Genomic DNA, 19,435 nt, shown 5'->3' with positions numbered 1-19,435 from the left:
TCATTGAAGTAAACAAAATAGAAAACTTTATTGGTTTGGAGTGTGTGGTAGGAGTGTCCCTGGGGAACAGCTTTTCCAAGACATGGGGTGTGTGGCGCAGAAGCTAGTTCAGGCTGCTTGACCTGGGCCAGTCCTGCCCCTTCCTGGGACTCTGGTGTCCTCTGTAGCACAAAGGTCAGTGCTGGCCTGGGACACACCCAGGCAGGGAGTGTGGCTACAGCTTGGGGAAAAGGCCAGGATGAGGACGCCTAGCTCTGCTACTCACCTGGGCACGGTACCTCCCTGCCCTGGGCATCAGCCTCCTCCTCTGAACAACGGGCATCTCGAGGGCTCCCTTTCAGGATTGTCATGAGGCTTTGTGTGAACGCCCACGGTGCTGAGCACCTAGGGGGCCTCAGTAAAAGCCCTTAGTCGGTGCTGTGGGCTGAACTGTGTCCCTCCTCCAAATTCGTCTGCTGAAGTCCTAACCCGCAGTGCCTCAGAATGTGACTGCATTTGGAGACAGGGTCTTTAAAGAAGTGATTAAGTTAACATGGGATCACCGGGGTAGACCCTAATCCAACGTGACTGGTGTCCTTACAAGGAGAGGAGATTAGGGCACGGACACACAGAGGGGAGACCATGTTGAGGACACAGAGAGAAGGCGGCTGTCTGCAAGCCAAGCAGAGAGGCCTCAGGAGAAACCAACCCTGCCGACACCTTGATCTCAGACATCTAACCTCCAGAATTGAGAGGAAAGAACTTTCTCTTGTTGAAGCCGCCCAGTCTAAGGTACTTTGTTACAGCAGCCCTAGTGGACTAACACAGATGACACTACAGCCTCACGGTGCACCCCCAGGCCTCCTCGTATGTACGCCAGCCCCCCTGGTCCTGGTTCTTGCCAAGGGCACAGTTCTGGGCAGAACGCTCCAGTCCTGGCACTGCCACTTCAAAGCTGTGTGGCTTTGGTCAAAGCACCTCACCTTTCTGAGCCTCAGCTCCTCATCAGCAACAGAGGATATTACCGTGTCACACTGTTGTTTGAGGACGAAGCGAACTAAAGCGTGTAAGTGACCCAGCTCATGGTGATGCTTGGGAGCAGTTATCATAACGATGAGGAAGGCTATGGGACAAGGCAACCCCACACGGAGAAGGAAGGGAAGAGAACTTTCTGGAGAACAAAGAGGGTGGTGATTTGGAGCAGGTCGGTGGGCCACGGGGCTGGGTTGACCAGAGTTGTCCACACTCTTGTCAGGCCTGTGGCAGGGCCGGGGCCTGTGGCCACATTCCCAGCTGGCACCAGGTGCTGAGCTGCTCCACGATGCGGGGGCAAGGGATGCCAATTAGGTGCCCTGGTGCTGGCTCCGCCCAGCCAGTTTCCGGAGCTCATCCCAGAAAAGCATGCTGAGGATGGTGTGGGGGCCCAGGCGCAGGTAGGCGGGGCCCAGACCCTTGTAGAGAGCCAGGGGGCCCTCCAGACGCCAGGTCTTCACCAGGCAGTCAGCAAGGCCCCTGTACAGCTGGCCCTGGGGACAGACACGGTGGGCATCACTACAGGGGCCATGGGGCTCAGGCTGGCACAACAGGGTATGTCTGTGTGGGGGGGCTTCTGAGGCACATCAGAAAAGGCACTCCCCCCAAGCTGGGCAAATTACAGAGAGAGGGCCCTTTGGGTTGTGAAATGATAAAAGGGGTCTCTTCCTCCAGGCAGCCACGGCCCCATGCCAGGGTCTCAGCTTGGCGAGTGGCACACAGGTGGATTTCCTCCCTAACTCAGCCTGTCGCGCGTGTGGGGGGCAAACTGCAGCTGTGTACATGATGGCCGGGATGCGTCTCTGAGGACATGGGTCAGGCCTGGATTTCAGTTCAGGCTCCTCCACTTACCAGCTGGGTGACCTCAGGCAAGTCACTTGTTATCTCTGAGCCTCATTTTCATCATCAGAAAAATGGAAGTGGTTGTGAGGATAGAATAAAATCCAGACGTGAAAGTACTGAGCACGTGCCTAGGACATAGATGCTCAGCACACACATTGAATTAATGTGATTGCAAGTATGTCACCTACCTGTGTGTTTTTGGCCTGTTTGTGTGTGTGTGTGTGTGTGTGTGTGTGTTGGGGGCATGCTCTCCAGCTCCCTACATCCTCACCACCTGGTCCCCTGCTCACCCTGCCAGCTTCATCCACAGGCTGATTGTATAGCCGCGTGCTGACCACGTCGAAGGGGGTCATGACTGCAACCACAGCTACGCTGCTGATCATGCCTCCAGCCAGGGCCACCAGCCAGCTGTCCTCTGGGAGCCACTGTGAGAACGGTACAGGCAGCTGACACCTGTATCTGCCCTCCACCCACCTTCCCAGCGCCTGCAGGCTAGAAGAGCTGGGGGAAGGGGAGGAGACAAGGCCCCTCCAGCCATTCCCCACCCCAAGCTCCTTCACAGCTTCAGGGTACACTGCTGACTCCCCACTCCTGCTGGGCCCAAGGTCATCAGGGGCCCAGCTGTCACCACCCCCTGGGATTCCTTGTGTGGGGGTCCAGCTGGAGATGTCAGAGGGTGACTTGAGCCTAGACAGACAGAGAGAAGGCAAATGGCCCTCCTCACTCCTGTGTGTCTGTGGGCACAGGTGGCCCTAGCTCCTCACCTGTTGCTCCTGCACCCAGGCCTTGGAAGAGGCGAAGGTGGCAAGCTGGGCAGCAGAGCCCACCATGACTCGAGGCACGGCCCCGCCCACGCCCCGCCACAGCCCTGCCAGGCCCTGCTGCCGCCAGATGGTCTCCATGGCACCCAGGATGCTCTGTGGGGAGAGAGTACAGGGTCACTGGGCAGCCCCTGCCAGCCCAGGAGCCCACCCAGCCTGGGGAGCTCTGGGAGTGACAGTCCCACCTGGTGGTGGTGCTGGTGCCCCACGGCTATTGCAGCCACCGTCTGAGCCTGCAGCTGAGTTTTGACCTGTGAGAGCAGAGGTGACAGAGGGCTGAGCTTTCTGTGTGGAGGACATCCCTCCCTGTGCCCTGACACCTGGACCTCCATGAGCCCACACTAGCGGCTGAGGGGGCGTGTGGAATAGGGCTGCGGTGAACCTCTGGAGCTGGCCCGGATCTGCCACTCGAGTGACCTCAGGCAAGTTACTTAACGTCCGGCCTGTCTGCTTACCCTTGAAAAGCTGTTCTGAGGACTGAGTGAGAGGATAATGGTACTGCGTCCAGCCTAGGATGCCCGGCCCTGGCTCCATGGAAGCTTTACTCTTAACTTGCACGGGCCACACAAGTGCCCACGCCGGTTTCAGCCGGCACCCCTCCTGCTACCCTCTGCCCTTACGATGACTCAGGACCTGCAGGGCGGGGACCCCAGGGGCGCGCTGATTGATGATCCATGCTAGGGCAAGGGCCTGGTGCCCTGGGGCAAGGGACAGATTCCAGGCCAGGGCCAGGATGTTCTAGGGAGCAGCCCCACCCAGCCTGCCCCGCAACCTGTCCACTGAAGCCAGCCTGGAAGCTTCGGAGCCCCGGAGGGAACGGGGTCACTGGGCAGTGGAGGATGGAGACAAGACTCACCAGGTAAGCAGGGCTCCCCACGAAAGCTCCCAATGCCCCAGCCACAGCACCTGCAACCACAGTGCCACCTGGCTGCTGGGTGATGCCAGCCTGGCAGGCGAGGCTGTAGCAGTAGAAGCGGACGCCGTTCATGAGGCCCTGGTAGAGGAGGCCGGCGGCCAGTCCCTTCTGCAAGCCGCACAGCCCGTCTTCACGGGCCACAGCGGCTACGGAGGCCACGAGGCCCCGGTAGTGCCGAGGGTAGGTGCCCGGGGCCTGCAGCTCCCCCTGCAGCTGCAGCCGCGTCTTCACCACCTCCAGGGGGTTGGTGAAGACGCAGGCCAGGCAACAGGCCGAGGCGCCCAGCACCAGGTCCACAGCTGGGGCCACTGTCTCCATGTTCTTGCCAGTGGCCGGCTGTGCCCGGCCCTGGAGTGGCGGCACCTAAGCTGTGTGCACCCCCTAAGGGCCACAGGGCTGGACATCCAGGGGGCCTGGGGCCATGTCTGGAGGACGGGGATCCAGTGGGACAAGCCTGCCGCTGCCAGACGACCGACCCCTGATCTGTCTCTGATCTGTCTTCTGTCTTCGGAGTCCACCTGCTCAGCTCAGCTGCCTGGCTGCGGGCGCCCGGGACACACCCCCGCCGGCTCTGACCAATCGCAGCTGCTTCTATGTTCCACACCTCCCAGCAGGGGCGGGCCTGGACCCTGGGATCTGGGGGAAAGGTTACCTGGGACCAGTGGGAGATTAAGGGCGGGGAGGAGGTGCCAATCAACCGAGACACCTCCTTTTGACACTCTTGTTCTTCTGCCCTCCCTGGGGCAAAGGGCTGGTGCCACGCCCCACCGCTGGCTGAGTCAGGGCTGCTGCAGCTCAGAGCCCAGGGCATGGTGCAACTGCCCCGGGAGGCTCCTGGCACAGAGAGCCTGGGCAACTGAGCAATTGCCCCACTCCCACCCCTGCTGCTGTCTATGTGACAGCTCCTTTCCCGGCCTCAGTCTTTCAATCTGGGTCCCACAATCTATGGTCCCACTGTCAGTGAGAGCAGAGATAGAGGACTGATCCTGAATCCCAGGCTCTGCTATTATGTGTGACCTTGGCAAGTCACTTCCTCTCTCTGGGCTTTAGTCTCTTAAGTTGTAAGACTGGAATATTGGTACCCACTTCAGGGTTTCTTTGGAGGATTAGAGATGTATGAAGAGCATGCCTAGCATACTGCTTCACCCAATAAAACGTGGTCCCCATCTCCCCGGCCTGGGGGCACCCTGGGGAAAAATAAGGGCTGTCATGTCTCAAGGAGTGACCAGTGGCTTTGGTTACTTACCTGGTAAGGACTTGCCCCCCAGTCCTACCCTCCTCCTGGTGGGAACCCCTCCTGGGCTGTGTCTCTGGAGAGCCCCAGGCTGCTCAGATAGGGGGCCAGCACCACCCTGCCCACCTTGGCCTCTACCCCCTGATCAGTTTTCTCCTGCCAGGGCCACCCTGCATCACCCACATCCCAGTCAAAACCAGAGGCAGAGCCGCCCTACCTGGAACCCCACCTTTGTAGCCTCCACACGCACCTCTTCCTGTGTCCACCCCTTTCCTCCCAGGTGTGAGGCCCTGGAAGTCACAGTGATGAATGGCTTGAGGGCTTCAGAGCTTCCCCAGCCTGGCAGGCCTGGCATCCTGTGGCCAGCCTCCAGAGCAGCAGCTCAGTAAGAGGCGATGGGAACGGCTTGAACTCTTTCGGGTTTATCCCGAGTGACTGGCATTTACCCCCCAAGGTGGGAAGGTGGCAGTGCCCCACCCAGGCAGTGGAGACATGCCCCAGGACTGGAGTTGCCCCGGCCCTGGCCACTGCAGGAAACAGGAGGGAGGGCAGTGGTCAGACCAGGAAACTTCTGGGCCTGAGCTCCTCCAGCCAGCCAGTGCCATGGGGGCCACAGGGGACCTGGTTCCCAGTGTGAGCACAGGGCAGCCGAAGGAACATGTGTGGGTCTTCTTTCTTGAAAGAAGGACCAAGGGGCCTGAGAAGAGGGGTTAGAGTTCCCCCACCTCCACGTTGGTCAAAAAAGGCCAGTGATGTCTTGGCAATATAACATGTCTATTTTATTTAAAAAACAAAACCCAGACCACCTAACCTCTTCCCCCAGAGGGCCCATGGGAAGGGCCCGACTCGAGCCAAGCAGGGGATGGTCAGGAGGCACCAACGTGGACACCAGGCTGGTGGGCTCCACTCCTCTCCAGGCCCTCCTCCCTCCCCTTTGCTCCTGGCGAAAGCTGACAGCCTCATTCCTGGGTCCACGGGCACTGCCAGGGTCGGGGAGAGACAGGAGCAGGGGGCCATGGACATGCAGCGCCTCCTGGCAGCCAGGGCCAGTCTGGCCCCCAGCCCCCGACCCTGGAAGGCAGGCAGCAGTGCATTTGGGGATGGAGTTAGTGACGAGGAGACATGCACTGAGACCTGTGTCCCAGTTTCTCTACACAGCCATGTGAATGTTCAAAAATGAACAAGGATGGCCGGGCACTCAGGGCCCCCAGGGCGGCCTGAGCCTCTGCCCGGGCTCCCAGCCCAGGAGAGGAAGAAGGGACTCGGGCCCTCCCAGGCCTTCTGCTCCCCTCAGAGGCCTATTGTTCTCATCGCCATCTTGAAGAGATGGCGTGGACTGAGGCAGTGGCCCTGGGGAGGAGGCTGTGCAACTACAGAGCCCATGGGGCTCGGACCCTCTGCCCCCGGTGCTTTCCAGTGTCCACCTGCCGGCAGGGTGCCCAGGGGTGTTGAGCACCCATCCTGGATCCCTAGGAGGGGACAGACCCTGTCTCAAGCCCCACTCGGTGGTTCAGCCGCCTGGGGCGGGAGGGGCTGCGGAGGTGGGTGGAAGCCTAGTCCCGAGCTGCACAATGACACAGCGATGACAGTGCATGCTGCTTGGCGTGCCTCTCTCTCCTGCCCCACCAGGATGGCAGCTGGCAGCACCTCAACACCAGGGGTCCCGGGAGGCTCTGCCTCGGCAGAGGCTATCGCTGCGCTGCCAGATGCTGTGGATGAGGCTCAGGGCGTCCTCGAACTTCTGGCTGGAGGCTTCCTGGATGGCCTTGTGGGGGAGGTCCACCTGTGCGGGGCGTGCAGGGCACCCGTGAGGGCCACGGAGTCCCTCCGCACCAGGTGCAGCCTGGTCCGGGGACTGTGTCCACATGCTCTTCTCCTCCCTTCAAGAAGGGGCTCGAGTGGACGACGGGGTGATTCTCACTGAGCCTCCTACTTTCGGGAGCGCCCCAGCTCTCAGGTGGGCCCCACACACCAGGCCCTGTGCTCTCGTCTGCCCGCACTGAGTGTCCTGCCTACCTGGAAGGGCTCTTTGCCTCAGCCCCACCGGAAGCACTTCATTTGTGCTTTGAGTGGAACCGAGGTCAGGAATGGTGTTTCCTGGGTTCCACTTTCCGCTTTCGTCTCAGACTCGCCCAGCCCTTTGGTCCTAAATGCTCATGTCTGTCCCAGAGCTACAGGTACAGGGCTGTTCCCAGGCCAACTCCTGCCGCGGTCTGTGCCACGCAGAGCTCCTTTCCCTAGGGAATGGCTCCGCTCCACAGGGCCGCGGGCAGTTCGGTACCTGGTAGATGGTTTTCCACCCCGAGTTCAGTGCAGACAGGAACCGGTCCAGTTCGGAGGTGCAGCTCAGGTAGATGACCCAGGGAGGCAGAGGCTGCTGGCTGTCCTGGGAGAACTCCTGGGGAGAGCAGGGCCAGGTGAGCAGACGCAGTGCTCCTTCCTCAGGGCCGGCCTCCATCGCCCCCGACCCGGCTCACCAAGACACAGTACTCCCTGCCCGGTTCCGTGGAAACGGCGCTGATGTCGGCCAGCTCGGCTGTGCCCAGGGAGCGGAAGAAGCTGGTCTGGCAGTCTTCATGGCATGTGAAGAGGCGGTCGTCGGTGATCACCAGGCAGCAGGGGATGCAGGGGCTGGGAGTTACCCCCTGGGGGATGACCTGAAGGGCATGGGCAGAGGGGCTGGAGAAACAAGCTGGAGCTCCTGGTGCTGCTCTGCAGGGGCCCAGCCAGCCCGCTGCCCCTCCCTCCAGTGGTCAGGCAGGCTCCGCCCACCTCAGGAGCACAGGTGGGGATGGGGTGACAGTGGGAGTGTCCAGGCCACCGGTGGCATTGAGCTCTAGGGTTCACTCCTGGGCTGTCCCCAGGAGGTTCCCCGTCTTGGTCCTCACAGGTTGCTCCATGACTGGCATGGGTTTGAGGAAGGGACACAGGATGGGGTCAGGAGGCCAGGTGAACGATGGAAGCAAGAGGGGCTCACCCCTTTGGACACAGCCTGGCAGAGGTGTTGCATCCAGTCGGCCATCTCAGCCTCGTTATTGGCGCTCAGCTCCAGGCAGGGCCGGTCGGCAAGGATGACCTGGAAGGCGTGGGGCCGATCCGTGGTGTTGGACCTCCGACAGCCACCGCACTGCTCCCCCCTGGGCCAGAGGACAGGGGTGAAATGGGAGTGAGGAGGCTGGGGTAGCTCCAGGCGTGTGGACACAGGGCCTGCCCCACAGTGCCAAGGGCTGGAGGACCCCTCTGGCTCTCCGGAGAGGCCTGCTAGGCAGCCCCACTCCTTTCTGTGTAACACCTTTTATGTCCAGAATCGCCAAGATCCTTCTAGATGCCTAAACATGGCCAGGTGATGGGTGAGAATCAGCTCTTAGCTCTGGCCCTTTCAGAATCAGTGCACATTCATTCATGTTCCCTCTACAGGCCCAATGTTTTCTCCAAGTACCGTGTTTCCCTGAAAATCAGCCCTAGCCAGACCATTAGCTCTAATGCGTCTTTTGGAGCAAAAATTAATATAAGACCCGGTCTTATTTTAATATAATATAAGACCCAGTCTTATATAATATAATGTAATATAAGATATAATACGTATTATGTATATATATGTATATATGTAGATAGATAGACAGATAGATATAGATATGTATATATATAATATTAGGACTGGGTCTTATACTAATTTTGGCTCCAAAAGACGCATTAGAGCTGATGGTCCGGCTAGGTCTTATTTTCGGGGAAACACAGTATGCGTGTGTCCATCTTCCCCATCAGGTCAGGAGCTTCCCAGGGAAGGGACTGCCTCCCAATCAGACTGGACCCTTTCCAGCCAGAAGCTCTTCTTGCTTCCCTGAGAGGAAGCCCCCCTCTTCCCGTCCCTGGGGTTCCTGTATCCCTCAGCGCTCGCGCGGCAGGACCCAGGGCACTGGCCAGGGTTGCTGGACGGGGTGGGGCTGAGAGGCCAGGCTGAGCTGACAGCGGCAGAGCCAGCTAACGCCAGGGCAACAGGAGCCTTGGGCCCCAGACTCAGCCGGAGCCTTGACCTCCAGGCAGCGATGCCAGACCCTATGAGCTGCCCCTCCCCATCTCCCGGGACACTCACCCCATGTTCACCGAGAGCAGGGGGATGACGTCGGTGCGGTCGGGATACTGGTAGAGGATCCCGTTGCTGCAGGGGGACAACATGCAGGGGTGAGGCCTGGCCCTCCCCACAAACTGGGGCCTGAACCCCAGAGGCCAAGGAGGCCAGGGGCCTGTCTTCTGTGGAAGGGAGCGTGAAGCGAGAACTGCAGACGGACAGCAGGGAGCACTGCACCCTCGGCTCTCCTGGGGACAGCTAGTGCGGCCCCAGCCCAGGTCTTCGCCTAAGGCATTCCAGGCGGGCTTCCTTGGGTCCCAAAGACGGCTGGCTTCACAGAGAAGCTCTGATATCCTAAGCCCTGTGGAGGAGGGAGCCACCGCCCTCTCCTCAGTGACTTGCCGCAAAGAGCTCCCTACTGGGGACCTGACAGCCCAACTACCTCAGGGTCCAGCCTAAGGCCAAAGCTGCAGGGACTCTTACCTGAGCACCACAAAGCAAGTCTTCCAGTGCTCCTTGCCCAGGTACGAGGTGCCCGCCTTGTAATGCAGCATGCCTTCTTTGGTGATGGCACCCTCGGGGGGTGAGCAGTGGCAGGGGACAGGGCCCAGGGACTCGTCCATGGGGTCCTCCCAGTGCACAAGCCCGTAGAAGCGCACAGTAACAGAGGTCGCCTGGGGAGGGGCAGAGGACAGAATGGTGAGGTCTGGGCCAGCACCAGGAGTGGCCACTGAAAGAGCAAGGAAACACCCCAAGTGGAGGTTTGGGGACAGGACCTAAGGAAGGGGGGCCCCTCCCAGGTGGATGATGTAGAAATGCTGAAGACTATCTATTTGTACTTGACCCTAATACCAGGGCTGGTGTCTCAGGGATGACACCACCCCTCCTCCCCAGGTTCTTACCTCACACTTAGATTCCTGGGCCACGAACTTGGCCAGTGCCAGCTTCTCCATGGTGGCATCAGTCAGGATGCTGGGGTAGGGTGGTTCCCGACAGCCTTTGATCATGGCTGACTTCAAGGACGTCAAGAAGAACCTGCATAGGGAGTGCGGTTTGCTGTCAGAGGCCTGGGGGCCCCCCACCCCTCAAAGATACAAGGCTTACTGCCGAGGGCTCCTGGCCTGCAGGGGTCACAGAAACTTGGGAGAGGGGCTGGGCTGGAACCAGAGCTCAGGGCAGTGGGTGGGGAAATGTGGTGGTAGCAGACCATGGTCATCCAGTGGTGACTGGGAAAAGGCCTAACTCTTCCCAATGGCCAAGGGGCCTTGGGTTTTGACGGCGAGGACTTGTACAACAATACGTTCTCATTCCACGCACGTTTGTATGGACGTATGTGGGGGCACGCGAGGCTCCAGCAGCATGGCTTGTGCTTCTTCCCATGCCAGCCCCCTTCCTCTCTGTAGGTCACTTAGGCCGAACACAGGTCAGTGTGCCTATTCTCTTCGCGGCCTCTCTGACCAGATTACAGGTCCCAGAGGGAACATATTTCTGTTCTCTACTTCTTTGTATCCCACTTTCCACCCTCCACCCAAGGACGAGTAGTCCAGGGCACGGCTACAGCAGCTCAGTGAAAGGCAGGAACTGTCACTCACTCAGCTAGGGCCACATCAGCTGTGTCCAGCAGAAACTGCTTCCTGCGGTTGGTGCACACCAGCTTCACTGTCTGCTGGTCCAGGCCCACCTGCCAGAAACCACACCTTCACATGCACACGGGGCTTGGCGGCTGCCTGGCAGAAGAGGCAGCCATGGCCAGACTGAGGGCCGCTGGGGAGGGAGGAAACCCACCCTGGGGTCGCCACGAGGTAAAGCTCCAGAGGCCTGGGACCCTGGCACGAGTTAGGGAGGGGCGGTCAGGAATACGGCGGACGAAGCGGCGTCTTCAAGCTTGGTTCTTATCCTCAGTATCATGTACAGAAGCTGCTCACAGATGAGCTGGTGCCCAACCCCAGAGGCTGTGACAGGGGATAGGCCTTGCTCTGCAGCCCTGAGGGTGAGTGGCTCCGGGAGCCCTGCCCTACAGCAAACACCAACTGTGGGGACTGAACTCACCGATACATAGTCCAGTTCATTGTAAGAAACAGCCTCTTCCACCAGGTACGGCTTCTCCGTGGCCCCTGAGAGGAGACCCCAATGCCTTAGTACCTGCACTGGCCTCTTTCCGCCCTCCCGCCCCATTTCCTAGGGCCTGGCCCCTCTCGTTGAGAAGACCCGTCCATGCCCTGTGACCCGAAATGATGGAGGAGGAGAATGACACGGGTGCTCATAGAGGGGAGGCCCCAGGCTCATGTCTTGGGGCTGCTGGGACTACTAGCAATACCCTCCGTGGAGAGCACTTTCATCACCACACACCAGGGAGCCGAGGGACTTGGGGTGTGGGGGGCTCGGGGAGGGGGCACAGGCACCTTTCCGGAGCAGGTAGACGTAGCAGTCTGTGAGCAGCACGTACAGCAGCTGCAGTGTGCCCTCCATGTGCCCCGTGCTCATCCGAATCATCTGCGGGCCCGAAGCAGACAGGTCAGGCACTGCGGCTGCCGGCCCGCCCGGGCAGCACGCTCCCCTCCTGAACAGGCTCGGGCCCGTCCCGCCTCGCCCTGCAGTTGGCTCTTACGAGTTCTCCAGTTCCTGGGACTTACTCTGAAGAGCTGCTCCTCGTTTTCTCGAAACACATGGATCATCAGCAGGAGTAAGTGATTGTTGTCTACTCTGTGGGAGGGACAAGTGTGGGGAGGACAATGTGTCAGGCTAGGGCAGGAGTGGGAGAGGTGAAACAGGCACCCGGAGGGGGTACAGGCACCTGGAGGGGCTACAGGCACCCAGAGGGGTACAGGCACCCGGAGGGGGAACAGAGACCTGGAGGGGGTACAGGCACCCAGAGGAGGTATAGGCACCCGGAGGGTATACAGGCACCTGGAGGGGGTACAGGCACCCGGAGGGGTACAGGCACCCAGAGGGGTACAGGCACCCAGAGGGGTACAGGCACCTGGAGCCGGTACAGGCACCCAGAGGCAACACAGCTGTAGTGGCTCTGTCCCCAACCAGGAGCCAAAATGAGGGAGGGGAGGATCACACTCCCTCCTCCCAGCCCAGGTTAGGTCTCCTGGGGGTTAGGCTTAGTTTACTTGGAGGACAGATACCTAGTGTCCCCTGCTTCAAGGACTGGGAGCGTCTCTCACGCAAGGGGCTGACAGCCTTGCTCACCTGAACTCCGCCGAGTGGGTCATCTCAGAAGGGCTCCCCTGCCCCTCATCCACCCCCGAGTCCTCGGCGCTGCTCAGACACGGGCTGGGCTGGTCTCGCTTGAGCTGGCAGAGAGCCTCCTGGGTCCTAGGCTCTGGCTCAGGTACAGGCCTCTCACTGACCAGGGGTAACGGGGTGTCCAGTTCCTGGGTCTCTGGCTCCTGGGCCTCCCCCAGGGTGTCCCCTAGGGGCCGAGGTGCCTGTCCCTCTCCTCCTCCTCCTCCCTCTTCTTGGCCAGCAGCCGCAGGGCTACCAGGAACATGCAGCGGTTGGCAAGGCCCTGCAGGGTCATGGTTGCTGCCACCTGATGTAACAGTGCTTGGACTCTCGACGGTAAAGCGGTAGAAGTCCATTGGGGCTGGAAGCCCCTCACTAAAGTCGCAAGATGGTGGCCTCTCCGGGGTATCCCCCGGAGAGCCGGTCCGAAAGGACTGGTCTGGAGGCTCGATGTGCGAGCACCAGGTGCGAGGGTCCAGCTGCCCGTTGAGCTGGTCGATGACCTTACTCAGGGGCTGTCCCAAGCGCTCCATGGAGGTGTCCTTCATTTCAGGGATGAGCAGGCCCACCTGTCTGGGCTCCGAGCGCTCGCTGCTCTCAGCTGTGCTGCCGGGCCCCTCTTCCTCCCCTTGGGGAGAAGCAAAGGTGGTGTCTGGTGAACCCTGCCCAAGGCCTGGGCTGCTGACACAGCTGTCACCATGCCCCCTCCTGGCATCGGTGTGCTGGGTAGCAGCTGGGTGAAGTGGACTTGCTTCCTCATCCGATCTGGCCTTCTTCTTCTTGCCAGTTTTCTTTTTCTTGGTGACCCTGGGACAGAAATGATGGGGAGAAATGAACATGTGAGCACGGCAGTCGTGAGGGAAATTAGACCAGCGGGGATGGTCACAGAGATGATTGTGGGCATGTGCCCTCTGAGGGCACGGCCAGAGCGTCCAGAGTCCTGGGCAGTGCTGGGTATGAGGCCCTGTGCCGGGGGGGGGGGGGCACGGGAGGTGCCATAGCGGCTAAGGCCCCACAGAATCCCCCATGGCTGGCAGAGGCAGGGACCAGCCCGAGGAGGCACAGGTGGCAGCAGCCACAGGAAGTCATCAGCAGGTCCTACAATTCAGCTAGCTGTGGGCTAGGGAACACAGGCCATAGCTTGTCAGACCAGTGGCCCTTCTACTCAGCCCTTCCCTTAGGACGGGAGCAATGGACCCTGAGCTGACCTCACTTCCCATCAGGTATCATCATGGACAAGTCAACCAGAAATGTACTCAAAGTCTTTGGGGCTCCAACTCCTGGCACCCACTCCCTGGTTCCAAGTTGGCTGGAGTCGCCCTGGCTAAGCAACCCCGGGTCTGAGCGGCTCAAGCGAACCAGCCTGTGGGAGTGGAGTCCTGGCTCCGGTCACGGGCCAGCAAGCCTCTGGGGGGGTTGGACACACACGTCTTCTTTTCAGTGCGGAGAATTTCAAAAGCAGGAGCCAGGGGAGGTCAGGGAGCCCAGGAGGTTCTGGGCCAAGAGTTTCCCCACTTGTCATCCACCTCCTCCTCCCTTCAATGTCCCTGTCGCTATGACAAAGATACTTTTCCTTGAATGAGCCACACTGAACTAGAATTAGTACAAATCTCGGAAATTATGCATTAACGTCCAAGAACTCCCTTGGAAAGAAGCCCAGTCTGAAGGTGCTTTCTGGTCCTGGATGGATGGGACCCAAATCCCAGCAGCCTGGGCAGGGCCCCAGAGGCCGCCATGGCTGTTGCCTGTGTCCCGTCTTCCGGGCTTGGGCCTGCTGTTTCCTCTTGTCAAAGTACGACCAAGGAGGGGAGGGGTACTCAGTCTTCAGGAAGACGCCCAACTCCCTCAAAAACGTCCCTGTCTGTGTTGACTAAAACGTGATACTAGGAACGCACAGGATGGACACGAGGGTGCTCACCCAATCTCCCTTACCCCCCCCGCCCCCTGACCTGATGACTTCGAGCTCTGTGCAGGCATCTGGCAGGTCCGGGGTGTGGGGCTCCACCTTCTCCTGAGAGGCGCTGTGCACAGGGGTGGTGTCAGAGGAGGACACAGTCTCTGCCTGGTCCTCATTGAAGGGGTTGTGGCGCTGGGTGGGACTCTTGGTGGAAGCTTTGCTGCTGGTCAGGTCTGAGGCAGTGGAGCGGGGGCCGCTGACAGTGTCTGTGAGGTCTCCGTCTGGGAGAACAGGAAACAGGAGACAGCCCATCACACACCATCTGGGGACCCCAGGCCCCGAAACCATGCCTTATCTCAAGAGGAAGGCAGGTGAGTTCCTCCCAGGGAAATCTGACGGGCGTGGCCGTATTTCAAGAGTAGAAGCCCCAACCCAATAGGACATGGGATTTGTGCTTTAAGAGCAACTTGGAGGGACAACCATCATCACCATCATTGGGGGCTCTTGAGAGCTACAGCAATTTGGCCACAGTTGACTTAAGAGCTCCAGGCTGAAGTCCCTCAGGGGCAGTGGCTGTGATGCCTGAGAGGAGATGGGCCACACACCCCTCGGGTTAACCTCGGAGCCCGTCATTGAGAGGATGTTAGAGGGTACCCGGAAACCCCTTTAGCACCACAAGGCACTGGCAGGCCTGAGACACCCAAAGTCCTCTGAAGGGTCCCCCACAGAGGCAGATAAAAAGGAACAAAAGAGAGAACAGAGATCAGAGAAAATGAGGGGCACAGAGTGGGGGGCAGAGGCTGAGAAGATAGGGAGCCCAAGAGGAGTGAAGAGCATGGGGAGGGTCAGAAAGGAGCCAGAGCACCAGAGAAGATGTGTAGGAGACAAGAAAGTTGTGTTGAGGGGCTGCCCCCCAACAGGTGCCTCATGGGCCCTTTAGTGGCTGCTTGTCTCCCTGACAACCCACCAGCACACTCCAGGGGGCAGGACCAGTACTCCTTGAAGGGGGGTCCTGAGAACCCGATTTCACTCAGACCTCTGCTGGCCTACGGGTCCACTCTCACCCCTGGCTCCAGCCTGGGGAGCGGGCGGGTGGAGGACGGTGCTGCCCCTCCAGAGCGTTGCTGGTTTACTCCAGCCATCCATCCCAGGTCACTGGAATAGGACATGGAGAGGAGGTGGCACCAGCAGGAAAAGCATACACAGTGCATTTGTCTGGTCTGGTGGCAGATGGAGCCGCCCAAGCAGAGAACTGAGGCCTGGCTGGCGGGTTAAGAGCAAGGGGCACAGGCTGTCCACGCTCCATTAGCCAGTTCACACACATCTTGCTGGCCATTATCTGCCCAGGAGACGCCACAAGCATGCTTCCTACCTCAGCCTCATCTGGAAGGGCCCAACTGCAGTCAGCTTCCTAGTGGATGTTGGAAACCACTGGCAGCTAGCTGTCTGCTGACACAGCACATCAGCCATATTTTTAAAAAAGTACATTGTGTTTTAATATAGGGACAAAGGAGGGGGCTAAAAGTAATTGCCAGCTCTGCCAGAAAAGCACTAGCAATATTTGAAACTTTCTTCTGATGTCCTGGGACCATGGAGCCTTAGTTCTCAGATGCAGAAAACCTTGCCCTTCAGTCTCAAAGGTTTCTGCAAAGCCCACGCATTCTTGTTCCAGCCCCTGGAGATCCGCAGTTGCTCATGGGAGGAATGCGAGAGGTGAGTGAGCAGACCACCGGACATGGTGGGTGTCAAAGCTGGGGCCCCCACCAATCCTGTGAGCCAAGGACCATGGAACAGCTGTCCCAGTCCCCACCCCGGGACCCAGAGTTTGGAGCTGCCCCCACATCCTGCTTTCCTCCAGGTCTAAGGAGAAGACCAGGCCTCCACAGGTGGGCGGCCAGGGTATGCTCAGGACTTCTTTCGTGCTCGGGGAACTCGGGAAAGCAGGAGATCACTGCTGGGACAAATCTCACCCTGCCCTGGAGCCTGGCTGGCCCAAACAAGCAATACAACAACGGGGTTGTTTGTTCTCAGGCCACAGGGAGCTCTGCAGGGCTTCAGACGAAGGTCAGTCCCTGCTTGTCAAGTGACTGCAGCAGGCAGCAAGTAGCTGGGTCAGGAGGGGGTTAGTTGTTAGAACCAGAGGGGGAAGTGTCAACGCCCAGCATGTGCGCTGCAAGCAGAGAGGCCAGAGGATAAGTGATGTCATGATGGAATTCTGGGTTTCAAGCTAATCTTAACTAAAATGTGGGACTCTTCCATGCTACTCTCTTGGCCAGGTGACAGAACGTATTTTTCCCAATGCTATATCTTATTTCCCTCAAACTTAAGCAATTTCATAAGGCACATTACTTGGGAAAAGATCATCTGTCATCCATTACTCAGAAGTCATGGCTTTAATGATGAAGGGCCAGCTCTGAAGCAGTGGGGAGAGCACCTGCACCTCCTCCTTCAGAGGCTGCACCCCCCACCTCCATCTGGGGCAGAAGTAGCCCACAGGGCAAGAAGCTCTTTAATCCGGGGATCTGGTTATAGCCTCAGACTTGAGGAGGAAGCAATAACCTTTCCAGAAACATGCCCTATGGTTTGAGTAATCATGGGAACATTGGGAATAGCTCTGCGAATTTTCACAAGAGTAGAAGTGGGGTCACTGGCAGGAAAATGCCCAAGCATTACTGCCACCTAGTGGACACAGTGGGAGGGTGGACAGATTTTATTTTGATTTGCCTTAAAACTTCAGAGAATTGCCCTGTAAGAAATTTCAGCTGTGTGTGGGCAATTTCCCTCATTTGGACCTCAATCTCTTTCAGAAATATCCAAGAGGAAGCCATTAAGAATGGACTGAAGGAATCAAGCCCTCTGTCTTTGCTTCTTGATGCTTCTGACACAGGAGCACATCTGACCTACAGGAGCTTACAACTCACATGTGCAAAGTCAGACCACCACCAGTTGGCAATTCCCTACACACATCCGGTGCATCAACTGACATCAGAATCAGGAAGGGTGATCTGTGTGTCTCTGAAAAGCAGTTAACTTGGTGACTGCATGGCCACTGCATAAAGGCAGGAATCCTGCCCTAGAAGAAGGAATTTGCCTCGGGCTAAAGATCAAGTTCTCCTGCTGCAGAATTCCATCTATTAGAACACCAGACTTGGCTTTATTATGATCAGTGACATTGTTATAAATAATGATTTGATTTTGAATCATGCAGCAAGCTTGGCATGGAAACATTGCAAAACAGGAAAAGAGGGTAACAGCGGACTCTGTCCCACCTTCCCAGTCTGTGCTGGGTACAGACGGCACTGCTGGAAACACATCTCCAAAATCATAATCTACAAAAACGAGGGACAAAACTGGAGATTAGAAACAGGCAGTGGAAAGACAGGGAGGGTGGGGACAATAGGGGGGAGACACGGGGAGAAAACAAGAGAGGGAAAAAATTAAACTTCCTACATTTTATCTAACAACCTCATTAGGACCCCAGCTGCCTCAGCTCAGGCAGGGGCCCAGTAGTCTCTGACCAATGAGAAAGACATCTGAGAGCACAGAACCTGGTTCTGGCAGAGAACGATGTGGGCGGGCCCCCCTGCACCTGACCTTTTCTCTCCCTTGTCTTCCTTCCCTCCATATCCAGCAGCTGAGATTAGGTGGGCTCAGGGGGACACCTCCATCCATGGACAGTCTAGCTGCTGCTTCAAGACCCATCCCTCTAACTTCTCTGAGGCAGCCCAGGAGTCCAACCCAAGGGGACTAAGCTGCTACCTTCTGCTTCGACAACAAGCAACGCAAGTCTTGCTAACAGCAAATCTGAAAGTAACTGCCCTTTTCCCAGGACATGGCCCATGGCACAATTAGAAATAAAGACAAAGGTCAAGGTCTCAATGCCGATGCAATTCTAGTGAGCCCCAGGGGCTGACCTGGTGCTTGGATCCCCTTCCCTGGAGGTAAGATGGGATGCAGTAATGAAGAGATGTGGTTTCCCCATGGGATGAAGGTGGGCAAACAGCCAGTTTTATAAATGAACACAGAGGCCTAAGGTTTGAAAGGAATCAGGCTGTTCCAATACGTTGTTGGATCAAGACAACAAAATGACCTGCAGACGTGACGAGTCTTTTTCAGTCTTTGATGCATTGGGTGCCATCATGGCTGACACACTAGGGACTCGGAAATAGGATGGACTCATGAGAAACAGTGGCAGGTTGGAGGTTTCCCCCTAAAACTTTGCACCCACCTGGCTCTCTTCTTTCAGTGGTTCCTTAGCTTCTTTCTGCCTACAATCATGGGACCTCCCCAAAATGGGCAACATTCACCCCGGCTATGGGAAGAAGAGTTTCCAGGTCACACTGCTAATCCCTCCGAGCTCAGGAAACTGCCCCCGGGCATGTGGTTGCAGCCTTCTGGAAAACGGTCTAACATTAATAAGATCATTTGGCTTTCTGTCCCCAGAATCAGTTATTTAGCCACCACAGGGACGTGGAGGAAATGAAGAGCTGGGAAACGGCTGATCCTGTTTAATTTTAAATTTCACCCACCGGACCAAAACTAGCCAAGAAAGACGAGGCCCAGCCAGGCGTCAGTGACTCCAGAATCAGTTTCACAGCACACTCTGGGCTCCTGCCTGCCCTGGGGCCACTTACCCTCACTAGATGGGGCAATTGCACTGTCGTCCCACTCCAGGTTGGTGGAGGTGACAGAGTTGAAGGAGTTGAGGGACAGGCTGTCCGAGCCATGGACTGAGCTGGGAAGGCGGTCTTCAAAGTCCAGCAGGTACTGAGGTTTGTAGTAGTCAGGCATGTAGGGGGCCAAGTCTAAATAAGGGGCGTCCTAAGGAGAGAGCGGGAAAGGCAGGTTTGGGTGGGGAGAGGCCTCGGGTGGGCCGAAAACAAATGGCAGAGTCCAGGTTCGTGCGCCATGGGTCTGCCTGTCCTACTCTCCCCCATGCTAGTTTTTCTTGGGGAAATCAATGGGCTTAAGGTGCAAAATTCAGAAACAAGCTGCTAAAAACTGTAATGTGCATGGTTATGGCTCTTCAAGCTGTGGACTTGAGGCTGACAGATGACAGAACCCAGCCATGCCTTCAAAGTCCTCCTCGACCTCTTATACTAGTAGTTGTTCATTTTCTCCAATTTCTACTACTTTTCAGTAGCCAAGTTCCTTTTTCAGTCTGTGCTGATGGGGCAGGGACCCAGGACAGTGATTCAATTAGATGGGGCAGCTGCATCCACCTCGACGAGTCTGGAAGGCACTCTGGAGCCCCTTCGGCTCGTTGTGGGCCAGCACCATATTTCTCTAATGCATGACAGGGAGGGAGGGCAGACAGCGTGAAGAGAGAGGCTGGAAAGCATGGAACTGGTGACACTGCCAGGACGCCAGCAGGCACAGGGATGACTGTGCCTATTCCTCTCAAACACTA

The 19,435-nt window shown here is 57.9% G+C and overlaps 2 protein-coding genes across 4 annotated transcripts in view; both read right to left on the bottom strand.

Moving 5' to 3' along the window:
- Positions 1–3: 3 nt before the first annotated feature.
- Positions 4–5,441, bottom strand: SLC25A34 (solute carrier family 25 member 34). The gene is made up of 5 exons (XM_088790177.1): positions 3,532–5,441; positions 2,861–2,926; positions 2,619–2,771; positions 2,145–2,279; positions 4–1,505 (listed from the first exon to the last, which is right to left on the bottom strand). Exons 1-5 carry the CDS (start codon positions 3,907–3,909, stop codon positions 1,323–1,325), a joined length of 915 nt encoding a protein of 304 aa, XP_088646303.1. The 5' UTR covers positions 3,910–5,441; the 3' UTR covers positions 4–1,322.
- Positions 5,442–5,580: 139 nt separating this feature from the next.
- The window catches only part of PLEKHM2 (pleckstrin homology and RUN domain containing M2), a 36,139-nt gene continuing 22,284 nt past the window's right edge, over positions 5,581–19,435 (bottom strand). For 2 of the 3 annotated variants that reach the window (XM_088790172.1, XM_088790175.1), the window contains 15 exons: positions 18,660–18,846; positions 17,295–17,354; positions 14,078–14,306; positions 12,093–12,935; positions 11,528–11,597; positions 11,297–11,387; positions 10,944–11,008; positions 10,487–10,575; positions 9,797–9,929; positions 9,378–9,568; positions 8,919–8,984; positions 7,803–7,962; positions 7,303–7,482; positions 7,107–7,223; positions 5,581–6,608 (listed from right to left, as the gene is read on the bottom strand). In XM_088790172.1, the coding sequence (XP_088646298.1) occupies positions 6,474–6,608; positions 7,107–7,223; positions 7,303–7,482; positions 7,803–7,962; positions 8,919–8,984; positions 9,378–9,568; positions 9,797–9,929; positions 10,487–10,575; positions 10,944–11,008; positions 11,297–11,387; positions 11,528–11,597; positions 12,093–12,935; positions 14,078–14,306; positions 17,295–17,354; positions 18,660–18,846 (2,616 nt within the window). In that variant the 3' untranslated portion in view covers positions 5,581–6,473. The remainder of the gene's footprint in view (positions 6,609–7,106; positions 7,224–7,302; positions 7,483–7,802; positions 7,963–8,918; positions 8,985–9,377; positions 9,569–9,796; positions 9,930–10,486; positions 10,576–10,943; positions 11,009–11,296; positions 11,388–11,527; positions 11,598–12,092; positions 12,936–14,077; positions 14,307–17,294; positions 17,355–18,659; positions 18,847–19,435) is intronic. The other variant, XM_088790174.1, reaches the window with a different exon arrangement.

The sequence above is a fragment of the Rhinolophus sinicus genome, chromosome 14 (assembly GCF_057876585.1).
Source record: "Rhinolophus sinicus isolate RSI-liver-muscle chromosome 14, RSI-T2T, whole genome shotgun sequence".
In the NCBI taxonomy this organism is placed as follows: Eukaryota; Metazoa; Chordata; class Mammalia; order Chiroptera; family Rhinolophidae; genus Rhinolophus; species Rhinolophus sinicus.
Note: the sequence above shows the minus strand (reverse complement) of the source record. Positions and strands in the feature narration are given on the sequence as shown.